The sequence below is a fragment of the Symsagittifera roscoffensis genome, chromosome 10 (assembly GCF_963678635.1).
Source record: "Symsagittifera roscoffensis chromosome 10, txSymRosc1.1, whole genome shotgun sequence".
In the NCBI taxonomy this organism is placed as follows: domain Eukaryota; kingdom Metazoa; phylum Xenacoelomorpha; order Acoela; family Convolutidae; genus Symsagittifera; species Symsagittifera roscoffensis.
Window position 1 is genome coordinate 37,699,526 of NC_087071.1, and position 18,756 is coordinate 37,718,281.

General features: G+C 37.3%; 1 protein-coding gene across 3 annotated transcripts in view; it reads right to left on the reverse strand.

The window, feature by feature from the left end:
- LOC134855229 (uncharacterized) overlaps nt 1-18,391 on the reverse strand; it is a 31,682-nt gene extending 13,291 nt beyond the window's left edge. Inside the window, exons 1-4 of one of the 3 annotated variants that reach the window (XM_063871688.1) lie at nt 18,290-18,391; nt 14,533-14,744; nt 4,567-4,800; nt 2,919-3,055 (exon numbers count right to left, since the gene is read on the reverse strand). In XM_063871688.1, coding sequence (XP_063727758.1) covers nt 2,919-3,055; nt 4,567-4,800; nt 14,533-14,738 — 577 coding nt within the window. In that variant the 5' untranslated portion in view covers nt 14,739-14,744; nt 18,290-18,391. The other 2 variants (XM_063871690.1, XM_063871687.1) reach the window with 2 other exon arrangements.
- Between the last annotated feature and the right edge of the window lie 365 nt (nt 18,392-18,756).

An 18,756-nucleotide genomic window follows, 5' to 3' on the forward strand; every position in this document is an offset into this window, starting at 1 on the left:
GTGGCAGCAAAATTTTTTATTCAAAAAGAGCCAGTCCAGAACAATTCACCTCTCAATTCCATTCTACACGGGTTTTAATGTCAATTTGGTTTAACTGTATATTTCAATCTGCAGACTTGAGGAGAGCACCTCATTCAGAGTAATTGAGCAATATGAAAAAAAATTTGGAAAAAAGAAGAATTTTTAGAACACCGATTAATTTTTCGATTTTATTTTTCATTTTTTCCCTATTTATAGCTATAATTGCACAGGAAACGACTTTTTTCTTTTATTTAATCTTTTTTTCACTCTCTTGAGAAACTTGACTTAGTATCTGACCTATGAGTAAGGGGACGACTGAGAGTATGCATCCGAATATGAAGAGGGGCACATTAGTAACTGACCTATGAGTAGGGGGATGACTGAGAGTATGCATCCGAATATGAAGAGGGGCACATTAGTATCTGACCTATGGGTAAGGGGACGACTGAGAATATGCATCCGAATATGAAGAGGGGCACATTAGTATCTGACCTTTGCGTAAGGGGACGACTGAGAGTATGCATCCAAATATGAAGAGGGGCACATTAGTATCTGACCTATGAGTAAGGGGACGACTGAGAGTATGCATCCGAATATGAAGAGGGGCACATTAGTATCTGACCTATGAGTAAGGGGACGACTGAGAGTATGCATCCGAATATGAAGAGGGGCACATTAGTATCTGACCTATGTGTAAGGGGACGACTGAGAGTATGCATCCGAATATGAAGAGGGGCACATTAGTATCTGACCTATGAGTAAGGGGACGACTGAGAGTATGCATCCGAATATGAAGAGGGGCACATTAGTATCTGACCTATGGGTAAGGGGACGACTGAGAATATGCATCCGAATATGAAGAGGGGCACATTAGTATCTGACCTATGAGTAAGGGGACGACTGAGAGTATGCATCCGAATATGAAGAGGGGCACATTAGCATCTGACCTATGAGTAAGGGGACGACTGAGAGTATGCATCCGAATATGAAGAGGGGCACATTAGTATCTGACCTATGGGTAAGGGGACGACTGAGAATATGCATCCGAATATGAAGAGGGGCACATTAGTATCTGACCTATGAGTAAGGGGATGACTGAGAATATGCATCCGAATATGAAGAGGGGCACATTAGTATCTGACCTATGAGTATGGGGACGACTGAGAATATGCATCCGAATATGAAGAGGGGCACATTAGTATCTGACCTATGATCAAGGGGACGACTGAGAGTATGCATCCGAATATGAAGAGGGGCACATTAGTATCTGACCTATGAGTAAGGGGACGACTGAGAGTATGCATCCGAATATGAAGAGGGGCACATTAGTATCTGACCTATGGGTAAGGGGACGACTGAGAATATGCATCCGAATATGAAGAGGGGCACATTAGTATCTGACCTATGAGTAAGGGGATGACTGAGAATATGCATCCGAATATGAAGAGGGGCACATTAGTATCTGACCTATGAGTAAGGGGACGACTGAGAATATGCATCCGAATATGATGAGGGGCACATTAGTATCTGACCTATGAGTAAGGGGACGACTGAGAATATGCATCCGAATATGAAGAGGTGCACATTAGTATCTGACCTATGAGTAAGGGGACGACTGAGAGTATGCATCCGAATATGAAGAGGGGCACATTAGTATCTGACCTATGGGTAAGGGGACGACTGAGAATATGCATCCGAATATGAAGAGGGGCACATTAGTATCTGACCTATGAGTAAGGGGATGACTGAGAATATGCATCCGAATACGAAGAGGGGCACATTAGTATCTGACCTATGAGTAAGGGGACGACTGAGAATATGCATCCGAATATGAAGAGGGGCACATTAGTATCTGACCTATGAGTAAGGTGACGACTGAGAATATGCATCCGAATATGAAGAGGGGCACATTAGTATCTGGCCTATGAGTAAGGGGACGACTGAGAGTATGCATCCGAATATGAAGAGGGGCACATTAGTATCTGACCTATGAGTAAGGGGACGACTGAGAGTATGCATCCGAATATGAAGAGGGGCACATTAGTATCTGACCTATGGGTAAGTAGACGACTGAGAATATGCATCCGAATATGAAGAGGGGCACATTAGTATCTGACCTATGAGTAAGGGGATGACTGAGAATATGCATCCGAATATGAAGAGGGGCACATTAGTATCTGACCTATGGGTAAGGGGACGACTGAGAATATGCATCCGAATATGAAGAGGAGCACATTAGTATCTGACCTATGAGTAAGGGGACGACTGAGAATATGCATCCGAATATGAAGAGGGGCACATTAGTATCTGACCTATGAGTAAGGGGACGACTGAGAATATGCATCCGAATATGAAGAGGGGCACATTAGTATCTGACCTATGAGTAAGGGGACGACTGAGAGTATGCATCCGAATATGAAGAGGGGCATATTAGTATCTGACCTATGCGTAAGGGGACGACTGAGATTATGCATCCAAATATGAAGAGGGGCACATTAGTATCTGACCTATGAGTAAGGGGACGACTGAGAGTATGCATCCGAATATGAAGACGGGCACATTAGTATCTGACCTATGAGTAAGGGGACTACTGAGAATATGCATCCGAATATGAAGAGGGGCACATTAGTATCTGACCTATGAGTAAGGGGACGACTGAGAGTATGCATCCGAATATGAAGAGGGGCACATTAGTATCTGACCTATGAGTAAGGGGACGACTGAGAGTATGCATCCGAATATGAAGAGGGGCACATTAGTATCTGACCTATGAGTAAGGGGATGACTGAGAGTATGCATCTGAATATGAAGAGGGGCACATTAGTATCTGACCTATGAGTAAGGGGACGACTGAGAATATGCATCCGAATATGAAGAGGGGCACATTAGTATCTGACCTATGAGTAAGGGGACGACTGAGAGTATGCATCCGAATATGAAGAGGGGCACTAAGAGGGCGAACACATCTATCCTGTTGAGGAGTCTACCCATAGACTGGTACATGGTCTTCTTCCGCTTGCACTGCTTGCAGAACCTAAAAAAAAAGAAACCAAAATAGCAGTGATTCATTTTATAGAATAATGAATTTATATCTTGTAGCATGTATACTTTTTGTTCTTCGGTTTATATTAAACTTCAGATGTTTGCGAACAAGTGCGGATCTAGGATTTTCACGAGGGGGGGGGGGGATTTTCAAAAAAATCGAAACTTTGGCGACTTTTTTTAGATCGACTAAATTGATTTTCTGAGCTCTTCCAAACCACTATAAAGATCCCATTTTGACCACGTTTTCTGCACCGCATTCATGTTTTTGAAGAAAAAAAACAGGCCAAAAAAAGTTTTAAGGCACTTTTTGGAAAAATTTGACCAAAAAATCGATTTTTGGTCAAAAAAAAAAAGATTTTTTTTTTTTGGCGCGCGCTCCTCCCTCAAAAATTAGTATATACTGGCGCCATTTGCGCCTTCGAGAAAGTTTTAGGTTCCTCACCAAAAATATATATCTGAAAATAGTACAACGGGGTGACCTAAATCCGCTACTGTTTGCTAAGTTTAAATGTTTGTGAAGAAAAAAAAGAACAGTCAACCAAGTTCTTCTGCTTTCGTTACAAAGTTGCAATCTCAAGAATTGCTAAAATTTGTCTTTTTTTTCAAGGTTTGCATTTCATATAAAAAAAGACTGTTTTTCAACTACTGTTGAAAAGTAGCATCAAACATCGTGTGTAATTCCTACGAATTTCTAGCAAAAATTCCCATTTACTGCATAATATTCCAAACAGCCATCGGCAGAAAGTGAACTTTTTACTACTTAGTGAACCAAGACAGTAATGTATTTATGGTTAAATATAGGTATTTTTTGCGCATATTTATAATTTAGCCAAAACTTATTAACTGGAAAAACATCAATATTTTATAACAGAAAAAAAACGCCTAAAACCCGATAAGTTTGAATTATTTAGTGAGCACATATAACTAACAAGCATCAGTCATAAGATACTCACAGGGATCGACTCACGGGCCCTAAGGCCCATCGAGGAGACGTCCATTAACATGTCAAGTCTCAATTTCTAAGAACTCAATCTTTTTTCAAATAATGTCACAAAAGTTTCCATGCTCGACAAAAAATAGCTATTCTTTTTCAGTTTCTTCGTTATCTCAAAATTTGTTATGAAAAATTAAACCGTAATAATTCTACCAATACCGAAAAAAAACAGACTTGCAAAACAGACATAAAAAAATTTTCTTCTTTTATTATATGTATAGGGAAAAATCTATTCCTAATTTTCTTTTCTGGTATATACTTATTTTCAAAGAACGCTTAAATTAAGGCTTCGAAATGATTTAAATGGTTCTTTACGATTTTATATTCTACTACGGTTAGAAACTCCTCTCATCTTTCTTAATATTTAAAAAAAAGACATTCAACAACAAATTGTGATAATGGTTATCTTGCAAGAATCTTGCAAGAAACTTGGAAGATAAACATACATTGTCAAGAAAAATTGGCAAAAATCTTGCAAAATAACTATTGGCTATCGACTGGGGTACCTGCTAAGGAACTCGATGTACTTGGCGTTGGAATCCTCCTTGCCATCCGCCTCCGTGGATCCCTTGCCAATCTTGTGACTCCTGGTGATCTGGTACTTGAGAGGGGTCTCATCGTCCGAGTCTGCGGCATCCATGAGTACTGCATTGATTGCTGTCTTCTTGATTGTTCTGCTCTTTTTGTTCGATGCAGAGTTGGTCGAATACGTCGAGGTCATAGTCGCTGATTTGTTATCACTATAAGCAAAATCTTATTTCACACATTCACAATTTTGTCACGAACACGTATTTTTAAAATAACCATTAACATGATTAACATAAGTAAGCTATTACAATAAATTATAAATCAACTATGACACCGGCATGCAATTATGCAGAAAAAAGATAAGCGAAAACTATAAAAAAAGTGAAATCACCAACCACCAGCGGATTTAGGGGGGGGGGGGGATGCGGACGCCCGCTCTCTCAGGAATTCTACCCACTGCCGGCCCAAAGGCTCCCCCCTTTTGTACTGTTTTGAGATATCAATTTTTGGTGACGGACCAAAAAATTTTTTGAAGGAGCCAAATTTGAGGGGGGGGGGGGTAATAAAAGTGTGCAAATACCACTGGTAAACTAATCTAACTAAACTAAGTTAAAAGACAAAAGTAATGTCGTTAAATTAAAACTGACCGATGTCTAAATAGAGCAACTAGTGACGCGAAGTCCACTGGACTTCGTACGGCTAACAACTAACCGGTATGTAATTAACTGATAGAGATCAAGGTCACTACTTAACAATACAAAATCACAACCTTCCCCAATGCTCGAAAAATTGTATCTGCACTATCACTGGGTAGCCAATGTCGCACATATACTCTCCATTCTCCCCTCACTCCGCAAGGGCTAAAGTTTGAGACAAAAATAATCATCCTTTAGCACCAATGGCATTTACAGGGATAATACAAATTAACGTGGAGATGAATATGGGATAGTTTTTACAGGCTACCTACACAAGGATACAGATATATACAGCGAATGAACAATTAGTTAAAACAGTGTTATGAACAATTGGGGTTATGTATCATATAAACGAAAAGAACAAACTAAACTAAAATGGTGATTGAAATAAAATAGGTTCATCTAAAGGCTAATGTAAAAATTCACTATTGTTGAGAAATGAAAGATAAATTGAAATAATTTCCAATGGTAAAAGATAAGGCTACCTCGAGTTTGAATTAAACATGTGAGTTCTATGAGTTTTATGATGTGGCATTAAGTGTTTCATGAAAATTGTCGGCCTCTTTTCTGGCTACTGAGTCTATAATCGATGATACATCGCTTCCGTCGTCATCTTGAATATCCACTAAACGTTCTACCAATGAAGATGATCTGACTGCAATTTTCGGATTCATTGAAGAAGTGGTCGAGGTTGATCCTTGAGTTGTTTCAGCCACTAAGGTTGGTTTGGGTAATACATCCTCCAGTGGTGTCAAGTAGCCTAAAGGTGAATCTAGGGAATTAGTCGTCAAGGCTTTTTTGGTCGCCGAGAAAATTATGAGTTGCTTTTCTTCCGAGTCCAGGGTATCCGTAATTGTGGTTGCAGGTGACACCTGTTCAATGAATCGCCTTACTCCATAGAATTTGGGTGAGCCTGGATTTCTGCACATAGGGACTTCTGTTACTGCCTCCGTTGTTTTCTCCGGTGAGCTCTCAATTGATATTGGGTTGTCACTAGTGCCAGCGGTTGATGTGATGAACGCTGGGAAAGTGGCTTTACTTGTAAATGTTTGTCTTGACTGATCTAAAGCACTATCGCCACTAAAAGGTTGGGAATTATGAACAGCCTTTTGTGTATTTCCGACATAATGTCGTTATCAAAAATTAAGGTAATTCCTGGGCTTTCTCCCCGAAGGGAAATTTTTGATGTTTTCTCTGACGAAATAAATTCTGTACTTGTATTTTTGTCTTCTTGATTTAGAAATGACCCGTTTCCGAAAAAAAAGAGATGAAAAAAAGAAATAAGTTTTGTCCGAAAGAAAAAGTTGATTCAAATTGATTTTGGCATAATTTAAAGGAATTCAACCGGTTGTGCAAGACTCTGAACTGGACTTCGTACGGCTAACAACTAACCGGTATGTAATTAACTGATAGAGATCAAGGTCACTACTTAACAAAACAAAATCACAACCTTCCCCAATGCTCGAAAAATTGTATCTGCACTATCACTGGGTAGCCAATGTCGCACATATACTCTCCATTCTCCCCTCACTCCGCAAGGGCTAAAGTTTGAGACAAAAATAATCATCCTTTAGCACCAATGGCATTTACAGGGATAATACAAATTAACGTGGAGATGAATATGGGATAGTTTTTACAGGCTACCTACACAAGGATAGAGATATATACAGCGAATGAACAATTAGTTAAAACAGTGTTATGAACAATTGGGGTTATGTATCATATAAACGAAAAGAACAAACTAAACTAAAATGGTGATTGAAATAAAATAGGTTCATCTAAAGGCTAATGTAAAAATTCACTATTATTGAGAAATGAAAGATAAATTGAAATAATTTCCAATGGTAAAAGATAACGCTACCTCGAGTTTGAATTAAACATGTGAGTTCTATGAGTTTTATGATGTGGCATTAAGTGTTTCATGAAAATTGTCGGCCTCTTTTCTGGCTACTGAGTCTATAATCGATGATATATCGCTTCCGTCGTCATCTTGAATATCCACTAAACGTTCTTCCAATGAAGATGATCTGACTGCAATTTTCGGATTCATTGAAGAAGTGGTCGAGGTTGATCCTTGAGTTGTTTCAGCCACTAAGGTTGGTTTGGGTAATACATCCTCCAGTGGTGTCAAGTAGCCTAAAGGTGAATCTAGGGAATTAGTCGTCAAGGCTTTTTTGGTCGCCGAGAAAATTATGAGTTGCTTTTCTTCCGAGTCCAGGGTATCCGTAATTGTGGTTGCAGGTGACACCTGTTCAATGAATCGCCTTACTCCATAGAATTTGGGTGAGCCTGGATTTCTGCACATAGGGACTTCTGTTACTGCCTCCGTTGTTTTCTCCGGTGAGCTCTCAATTGATATTGGGTTGTCACTAGTGCCAGCGGTTGATGTGATGAACGCTGGGAAAGTGGCTTTACTTGTAAATGTTTGTCTTGACTGATCTAAAGCACTATCGCCACTAAAAGGTTGGGAATTATGAACAGCCTTCGGGTCAGTTCCCAAATAATCCTCTAAAACATTATCCCAATGATCTAAGTCTAGTGAAGAAGAAAAATCCGATTTAACGAAATTTGAACCTTTGTTGGCTAAAGCTTTTGTTTTCCTCCTTTTCGTAGTATTTAGGCTCGTTGGTGTGTATGCTGTTGATGGGCCGGTTTCATTGGAATCCTTTCTTTTCAACGGAGAATTTCTCTTTCGGTTCCCTGCTAAATCATAATTACTAATTAAGGTATTCGGTACTGATGAAAGTTTTTAAGGAGCCAAAGGTTGAGTTTTCTTGAAGGCGAGATCTGATTTCTAAGTATATGGCCATTATCTAAGGTTACCGTATGTGTTGTATCAGACAAATGTTTTCCGCCAAGGGGTTTAAAATACGGTTCGCCTTCCCTTCTGTTAACCGTCTTCCTTAACCAATTACCTCTTTGGTTGAAGGGGTTAGATAGTGGGGCTCTTTGCGGGTCTTGATCGGTTTTATCCGTCGTGTCGCTCTCGTATCCCCTCCTGTCCAGTATTGTTTCTTCCAAATAACTGTCCTCTATAATGTCATTCACTCTCCAATCCTATGGTCTATCTCTCGACAAAATTGACTTCTCTTTATCTAAACTAATGGCCCGTGAGACCAATGATTTACAGAATGTGTTTGGGGATCTTTTAAAATATTTAGAAAAAGGGGAACATCCAATGGATGATTGTTTCCTTGAATGAAGGTTCCAAATGGTTTTATTGATTGCCGCGTTTGGAGTTGGCTTAGGTTCGTTAAACGACGTTACTAAAAGTTTTGCTTTAATCGTATAAATGAGGCCTTCTACGACTCCATTGAACCTATGATCTCCGACTGTAAATGAAATTAGATTATTATTCTTCTTCTCGCAGAAGTTTTTAAAATCGTTCGAAATGAAACATGACTCGTGGTCCGCTCTAATAGACTTCGGATACCCATGTAGATGACAGTGATCCGACATAAATGTTAATAATGAGGAAGCTGAGGTTTTGTTCACTACTTTAGCCGACGGAAATTTTGAGAATCGATCTATGCATAAAAGAAGGTATTTTGAATTTCCCCATTTTTTCTCCAATGGGTCAGCAAGGTCCAAGTCTAATTCTTCATTTGGTTCTGATAAGACTGGTAATTTCTCTGTATTGTTTGAGCCCAAAAAAGCTTTAAGATTCTTACCAGCTATTATGCACTGAATGCAGTTTTTCCCGTGGTATATTCTCTCTATACAAGTGTGGCCACCATATGTTTTCCGCTAACGATTTCATTCCGAATTGTCCTGGGTGCGTTTCGTGTGGTAGTGACATGAATGGAGATCTCAGAGCTGCTGGTACTGTCAGTTTGTTGTCATTAAACAGTAGTCCTTCCTTCACGTGGATGTCCCGTCGGAAGGTTTTTAGATAAGCTCCAAATCTGTCCAGGGGTCTGCCGTCTTCCACTGCCTTCTTCACGTCCTTTAGTATTTTGTCCTCGTATGTACTTAATTTGATTAATTTGTTTGGATAGTGTTCCGTAAATACTAATGGGCAACTGGGCAACTTTAGTTCTCACTTGTATTTGGCGAGAAGTTTTCTGTGTATTTCCGACATAATGTCGTTATCAAAAATTAAGGTAATTCCTGGGCTTTCTCCCCGAAGGGAAATTTTTGATGTTTTCTCTGACGAAATAAATTCTGTACTTGTATTTTTGTCTTCTTGATTTAGAAATGACCCGTTTCCGAAAAAAAAGAGATGAAAAAAAGAAATAAGTTTTGTCCTAAAGAAAAAGTTGATTCAAATTGATTTTGGCATAATTTAAAGGAATTCAACCGGTTGTGCAAGACTCTGAACTGGACTTCGTACGGCTAACAACTAACCGGTATGTAATTAACTGATAGAGATCAAGGTCACTACTTAACAATACAAAATCACAACCTTCCCCAATGCTCGAAAAATTGTCTCTGCACTATCACTGGGTAGCCAATGTCGCACATATACTCTCCATTCTCCCCTCACTCCGCAAGGGCTAAAGTTTGAGACAAAAATAATCATCCTTTAGCACCAATGGCATTTACAGGGATAATACAAATTAACGTGGAGATGAATATGGGATAGTTTTTACAGGCTACCTACACAAGGATAGAGATATATACAGCGAATGAACAATTAGTTAAAACAGTGTTATGAACAATTGGGGTTATGTATCATATAAACAAAAAGAACAAACTAAACTAAAATGGTGATTGAAATAAAATAGGTTCATCTAAAGGCTAATGTAAAAATTCACTATTATTGAGAAATGAAAGATAAATTGAAATAATTTCCAATGGTAAAAGATAACGCTACCTCGAGTTTGAATTAAACATGTGAGTTCTATGAGTTTTATGATGTGGCATTAAGTGTTTCATGAAAATTGTCGGCCTCTTTTCTGGCTACTGAGTCTATAATCGATGATATATCGCTTCCGTCGTCATCTTGAATATCCACTAAACGTTCTACCAATGAAGATGATCTGACTGCAATTTTCGGATTCATTGAAGAAGTGGTCGAGGTTGATCCTTGAGTTGTTTCAGCCACTAAGGTTGGTTTGGGTAATACATCCTCCAGTGGTGTCAAGTAGCCTAAAGGTGAATCTAGGGAATTAGTCGTCAAGGCTTTTTTGGTCGCCGAGAAAATTATGAGTTGCTTTTCTTCCGAGTCCAGGGTATCCGTAATTGTGGTTGCAGGTGACACCTGTTCAATGAATCGCCTTACTCCATAGAATTTGGGTGAGCCTGGATTTCTGCACATAGGGACTTCTGTTACTGCCTCCGTTGTTTTCTCCGGTGAGCTCTCAATTGATATTGGGTTGTCACTAGTGCCAGCACTATCGCCACTAAAAGGTTGGGAATTATGAATTATGAATTACACTATTTATATCAATTGCATCCACTGGATTTTTGATTAACAATTCGTTCTTTTTACAATTCTTCTTTGTGCAAATACTTTTTACAGTTAAGTTTTCTAAAATCTTGTTCAACGTTGCCACCACGAATTCATTATCGTAATATGAGGTTGGGAGGGTTTTTCGTGTTGGCAATCTCGATAATAAACCTCTGAATCCCGTTTTTCTTCTTGGGATATGTTTGATTTTAAAGTTGAACAGTAAAAGTCGATTTACCCAATGGGTCAGTCTGCTGTGCATTGTTTTACTACTTTGATGGCTTTAATGCCGATAAGAAGGCCTTGTGGTCAGTAACCTTTTCGAACTTGGCTCCATATCAGTAATTCTTGAAATGGTCAGTAGCCCAGACCACTCCCAAAATTCGAGTTCATTAGTCGAGTATTTCATTTCGTGATTGTTTAAAAATCGTGAGACAAATGCTATAGTCAGCTAATTTTTTCGTCCCACTGTTTTAGTGTGGATCGCAAACCACTGTGCGAAGCATCTGTTTTTAGTCTTGAAGTCCTTTTTATGTCGAAGTGGTTATTCTCTGTTATATTTACGATCTGCCTTTTTAGTTCTTCAAAAGCTTTCGTATGTGATTCGCCCAATGGTAAATTGATTTTTTAAGTAATAATGGACGTAACGGAGAACTTAGCGTTGATAAATTCGGGAAAACCTTCATGTATTGGCTTATCGAGCCAAAGAATGACCTTAATTAGTATATTTTTTTCGGGTTCGGGTGATTTTTTATCGAATTTGATTTCGTCACCATTGGTTTTAACCCCGATTGGAATATCTTGAATCCCAGCCATTCTATGTCCTTTTGAAAGAACGCACATATCTCTCACTTGACTGCCATCTTCTTACTATCCAAAATGCTTAAGATCTTCCAGAGTATCGCTTTGTGTTCTTCAAAGGATCCTTTTGAGGCTATTAAATTGTCGTCGATGTAACAGTTGGTAAATTATATATCTTTTAGTAGCTAATCCATTACCCTTTGGAGTTCATTAGGCATATGCCCAGTCCGTAGAATCCCGTTAAAAACGAATCCCGATATGTCACGGTGGTATCGCCCCCTACGATGCTGAAATTGCATTGTTGGCTCGTGTCAGTGCATAATTGTATTTGTTTGTATGAACTTTTTAAGTCTAAATTGCTGAACCATAATGCCCCTGAGTTTTTATTTGAAAGTAGGGAGGCAATGTTTTCGATAAGTTTGTGTATGTTTGGCATTCGATATTTGTTCTTGATCATCTGATCTTTCAAAATTTTTAAGTCTAGGGCTAATTTGATACTGCCATCCTCTTTCTTTGTGATTACAATTGGACAAAGAAACAGTCTTTGCAGCTTTTACTGACTTTCACAACATGCCCCAATTGTTCCATCCTATTTAATGCTATTTTTACACTTCCTTCTAATAAAAGTAAGGGAGTTTTTTTGGCTTTGGATTGGATAAGTTTGAACGGGCTGTAAAAACGAGTGATTTTTCTGTCCAATGGTATTTTTTCTACTCTATTAAAAAGAAGTGTCACGTTGTTGACTTGTAGTAATGATTGTCTTTGCGCTATTTCTATTCCAATTCTGAGTAAATTGTCGTTTCCTAAGATATTCCTCTCATGTCCAGTGGCAAAAAAATGGAGTAACTTCAGAGATCCATCCGTTGGATTGTATCCTGACTATTTCTTTCCCAAAGATTTTGATTGTGTCGTTAGTGAAGCCACAGTATAGTTCTTGAACACGAATTTTCTTGCCGACTGGATGAATTATCAGTTTCGGATTTCTTAATTTCAGCTCTTGTAAAACATTCTTTTATAAGAAGCTTACCGGGCTAGCCGATTCCACTGTTTTGTTCATGTTAACTATTGCGTCTTCTCCCAATCCAATGTTTACGAGTTTTTTTTTAGTTTCGAGGCCGTTGTTTTCGAAGATAGTTCTGATGTTCCTCTCTTCCGTCCATGCGTTAATCACTCCACAAAATTTTTTAATCTGTTATTGCTTGTGGGTCTTCTGGGGAATATGAACAATTCTGATTATATACAAATTCTTCTTCTTCATTATTTACAACTGGCCTTCTCCCTTTCGATTTACATAGTCTTCCAAAGTTTACTTTATATTAACAATTATTACAAATTTTTTCCTTCGCCGGAAAACGTTCAAATGTCCTTTGGTAAAAGCGTTTCCACAATTCATACAGGTGTTGGTTCTTTCTATGTTCAGGCTTGGTTCTTTTTTTCAGCATTAAAATTTTTGGACACTCTACCGCTAATGACGTTGCATGACCTTGTCATGTTTGTTAGTTTAAGGTGGTTGTTGTATCCTTTCTCGTCTATTATAGCTTGGTTAAGTGCGTCAACTGGATTAAGAGTTTCTGAGAGTAGTCTTCGTTGTAAGTCACAGTTCTTCAGTACTACACGTCTCTTATCCTTTCTTGTTCAGCGTTGATGCCAATCTCGCAAGATCTTGCAAAGTCCGACAGCGCTCCCCAGAATTGTTCGTAGGATTCCCCATCCTTTTGTTTTCTGCTAAGCAGTTTATAGCGCTCAAACGTGATATTTGTAGGTTTTATAAATGCTGCCTCCAGTAGGTCAAAAAAGAAATTGCTAGGACTTTCACCCTCGGATGTTTTGAGAAAACACTCTCTTTCCTTCAGTTCTCAAAGTCAGGTATAGGACGGATCTTACGTTTTTATCATCCTCGTATCTCCTCATGCCTCCGAATTTCTGTTTCTCCTCCAACATTTGTTTTTCTTCTGATTGTTCATAAACTTGCATGGTTTCTTTGATTCTGGCCTCCCTGGCTTTCCTCTGTGGTTAATTTTCTGAATCCTGGGCGCCTTCTATTATAGGGATTGTACTTTCTTGTTCCAATGATTCTTTTAGGTTATCTATGTCAAGATTCTATTTGGCAAAATTGGCCAAATGGAACTGATCTATCCAGTTAGTCCAATCGGTGGGCGAATCTATAGTGTGTTTTGATCAAAAGGCGGGAATTCCCCGCAGATTCGAATCAGTTAATGACGGCGCCATATTAAAGGTGTGCAAATACCACTGGTAAACTAATCTAACTAAAATAAATTAAAATACTTTAAAAATGTGATAATGTGGATAAATTAAAACTGACCGATGTCTAAATAGAGAAACTAGTGACACGAAGTCCATTGTACTTCGTGCGGCTAACAACTAACCGGTATGTAATTAACTGATAGAGGTCAAAGTCACTACTGAACAATACATAATCACAACAGGGGAGGAGGGGAGCGCGCGCCAAAAAATTGCATTTTTTTTGGTCAAGATTTTTCCAAAAATTGCCTAAAAACGGCTTTTTTGGCCCGTTTTTTTCCAATTTTAGCCTGCGAAATGGAATCTTTATAATGATTTAGGAGAAGGCAAAAATTCAGTTTGGTCGACCTAAAATTCTTTATTTATTTTGACGAACTCCGACTTTTTTCCGTTTTACCGCTCCATCTTTTTGATATATTGATTGAGATCGGGCACGGATCTTGGAACTTCTTGCGGGGGGGGGGGGGGGATTTTCAAAAAAAATTCGAAATTTTTTTCGACCTTTTTTAGGTCGAGAAAAATTTCAAAATTTTTTTTGAGAATCCCCAGGATCAACTTCATTTTCTGAGCTTTCGCAAATCACTATAAAGATCCTATTTTGACAAAAATTTGTGCGCCACAAACAAATTTTTTAAAAAACAGGCCAAAAAGAGGCACTTTTTGGATAATTTCGACCAAAAAAATTGCGTATAGAGAAAAATTGGTATCTGTTTAACTACATTTATCCCTCTTTTGTAGTTAAAGAAATCCGCTAACTGCTCAAGAGCTGATATTGATTAGTGTTAAGGATTGACCTTTGCTTTGACTTGCGGGGGGATGCGGGAGGGAGTGGGGCGAGGAAACTATCCTTTTCGCCATCTCGGGTGGAGTCGTTTGCGTTCTTCCCTTCTTCCTGCCGACTGTCGTCGTTGTTCGCTTTAGCCGGACTGGTTTCTTCCTCTGGTTTAGTACCAGTGTTATTCTCTTCTTCATCCATAGTTTGTGGCTCAAATTGCAGCATATAAAGCTATGTTTAAATAAAGCAAGAAAAATAAATAATGAATTAGTTTTTATGCGACCAATTTAAAGGAAAAAAAATTGTAAAAACCTAAGTGCTTGAAATATTTGCAGTTCACGCGCGGTTTTTTTTGGTCGGTTAGAAATGAATCAATCGACAAATGACTAATCGATTGGAAAAATAGAAATGTATTAGAAGTAATATCCAAGAAAAAATTGTATGATTAACTTCAACTTATGAAATATATTAAGAAAATATACACAAGAAAAAACGGTTAAACTAAAGCAGATTCAATGGTTCCGCTGAAAATTTGAATCTTGAAATTTTCTACTTTCAGGTATGTCAAATAAGTAGTAAAAACAATAACGAGAGTAAGAAGTTCAAAAGCAACGGAATGGGTGCAAAAGGAAGTTGCAATATTCCCTTGATTGGGTGCAAAAAGTGCCCAAACTTCACCAAAACTTTCAGATTGATACAATTACAACCACAAGGGACAAAATTTAACCGGCGTAAGACGGGGGTTTACCCAATTTAACTCTACTCTAGTGGCCCAAACTATAAAATCAATGGTCCATTTTGAGTGAGAACTGATTTTATGGTTATGCGAATCAAATTGGGTACTTGGGTACTTACTTATACAAAAATTATACAATCTAAACTCCAGCTTTCGGCCAGGTTTTGCCAGTTTTGCCTAGGTTGACCAATTACTTTTAAATTTAGTCCAGAAACTTCAAAAAAGGAGTCCAGTACCTGTACTTACCTAGTATGTTTTTCAATACTCTCGTTGATACCTAGGGAAAATAAATGGCCGCTAAATGGGTTGTTTATCGCGGAAAGTTGTCAAAAATTGAACAATATTTTGGGAAAACGGAAACCGGGTAACTTCTTAAAGGTCGTTATATTTGAGGCTATATGTTTATTTTTGTTACTATATTTCAGTAAACTTCCCGTGAAATCTAGAATTGAATGAACTGCCTATACTGCTGTTGTAGGCTAAATATGAAAAGGGGAATTCCTTGCCTACCTCTGCTGGGCCTCTTAGCGAAAATGGCGCTCAGGGTAAGTAAGTTGTAAAGTGTGCAGCGTAAAGAACTATAGGGTTACTCTTTAGCTACTATTTACTATATATAAATAGTAATTTCAGGTATTCCGCGCCAAACAGGGGAAAAAATCAAAGGAAAAAATAAAATATATCAAGCAGTCTTATCCTGTCTTATAGTCTCTCTCCTACAATTGCCGTATAATTTAGAACCGGATTCATAAAAGAGGGGATTTTTCACAAAGAGCGGGAAAACAGATAGATAAAATTTGTGGGCATACAATGAAAAACAGGCTGCCAAATTGGAAATGGAAAAGGAAATGGAAACAGGAAATCGTTAATTATTGATAGGTATTGTAGTGATCAGTAGCGTGCTGAATAGGGGGCTTCATTTTTGAATGCCAAATTTTCTCTAAAGGATTGTGCTTTCAGTACTTTTTTACAATATAGATTTTGGTCGATCATTCCTATTTTTTTCGAGAGAGCTTTTGGCGCCAATCATTGAATCAGAGATATCTCAGTTTTGTAGAAAATTTTATGTCTAATTCAGGCCAATCCCAGTTGTACGAAAACTTTTGCGATGGTTCAGGGTTATTTCATGGCTTTTTATCAGCGATGGTCATGGATAAATTAGCCATGTTAAATCCCTGAATCAGCGATGAAAAAAATTTCAGAAAATTTTGATTTGATTTTCAAGTTTCGTTATGTGTCTAGTTTGTGGTAAAAATTAATTAAAAAAGGTTGGAATTGCTGAAAATTCAACCATTTTTCCGATTGCAATTTCGCGCGTGCAAAATTTTATATTTATAAATCTTTTGAATGATAGCATAGTATTATCTGGGACAAAAAGTCATGTGGCCCATAGAAAAAATCTGCGAATTAGAAAAATACTTTTTAAGGTTCATCTAAACTAGCGAAATATATTCCCAACAACCTATAGAATTTGAAAACAAAGGTTTAAAAAAATTCATTACTTAGCAGATATCAATTTTATAACACCTGACTTTATATTCCATCGTTTTGAATTAATTTTTTCGCGAAAACTTCAGGGTGATTGTAAGAATTAGTTTTCAAAGAGATCAAAAATGAAATATCAATTGAATCAAAATTTTTCAAAAACTGCATTGATCATTGGAGCTTATTTTAGAAAAATCAAGTGACAAAACAATTCAATCAAAATTTTTATCGGTTGAATTGATTGTTAGAAAAATCAAAATCGAAGCGTGAATTGAATCTTTGATAATCATAAAGACAATAAAGGGAAATGAGGTATACAGTTCAGGGATACTGTCTCTCTAAAGTTTTTTTATTCCCTGTCATTTTCTTTAATGTCATTATCATTTTTTATAGTCTTTGGCAAATTTTTTCTAAGTTTTGATTGCATTCAATATTCATTGATATAGCATTGATCTAAATCGGGCTGCTTCTGAAAAAAAACACTGAATGATGTGAAAATTTATTGATCATCGTCTTTAAAAAAATCGAGAAAGTTGATTGCAATTCATCAAATACTAACATCAAATTCAAGTGCGAAAATGACGCGAAGAATTTTCGGATTTTGTGCAAAACAACTTTAGTTTCTTTTAAAAGTTTCCAATAATCAAACGGAAGATAATGTAGCTTCAGAGAGGATGTCGGTAGAAAAACCGTACATTCGCTGTGAACCAGTTTGCGAACTGGATTAAAAAAAACTTCTAGCAACAAGAAACTGCGTACATATTGTTGCACTACTTATAACATAATTTTTCAGATATCCATCTTTGGCCAGTTTTTTTAACCGCCTGAGAGTCATTCAGGATGACGACATTAAAACTTCTAAGACTGAATAGCTTACGTAGAGTTTTCAAATCTAATCCAGATAAAACATCTGTCAGGTAACCCTCTTAATTTTCTGTAAATTAGCTCTCGAAAAATTTGTGCCCACACCCCTACTTAATCTATGGACTATGCTAGTAACCAGCAACTGAAAAAAAAAGTGGCTAAATTCAAGCTCATTTCAAATCGGGGACAAACTTTGTAATCGATCTTAATTTTTTTTACTCCGTTTTTGTGTAAGCTTTTCGAGACGAAACAGCCTAAAAAGAAACAAATTTCAATTTTTCAGCGGCATTTTTAGGCAGTAACAAGTTTCTTTTTTCATAATCTCAGCTCGCAATTTTCGGCCCTACTTTTTTAACGGAAATAAACAAACCGTCTGTTTTATAAGTGTAGGCAAAGTTGACGCTGTATTGAACTACTAAACCAAAACTAGAAAAAAAGAATACATGAAAACCAAAAAACAGAGTTGTAATTTTTAAAATAAATAAATAAAACTAATACATCTGGGAAGCGTCTACAAAATAAAACATAACTGGAACAAACTCATCAAACATCTATAAGAGGATGAAGGAAAAATTCTGTCGAGAATCTTGCAAAATTATTTTATTTTATTAGAAGTTAACTGCAAGCTTTGGATGTATTGCAAGTGTTTTGCAGTTTGAGGTTTTTTTAGTTATAATGGTTTTGTATTACTCACTGTTTTAGCTCTGTGACGGATGGCTATTAAGACATATGTAAAAACTAAATGCACCAAACTTTCTAACCTTCAAATGTTTAATAAAGCACTTAATATTTTTTACATAATACTGCTTTAACTCGGCTTGAATATGCACAAAAGTTAATGACTCAATTTAAACTGCAGCTGCTTAAAATATAAGAGGTAGTTGATGATGATTAGAAAGTCAAGTGTCATTTTAGATTCATTATCAGTGGTACTTTTGACAATATGTTTAAAATTTAATCGCAAATAATTTGGTTTTCCAGATGCAAATTGATTAATTTTTCAGATGGAATAATATCAAATTTTGAGTTCAATCCATCTGAAAGTGTTGTTTGGCAGTGGGCCTGAGTTTCCTAGCAAGCGGAACTTAAACATTTCCAGTATTCTTTCAAAATTTGTTTGTCTTTTTCTTGCTTTTCGCTTATTTTATTGAAATTGTTGTA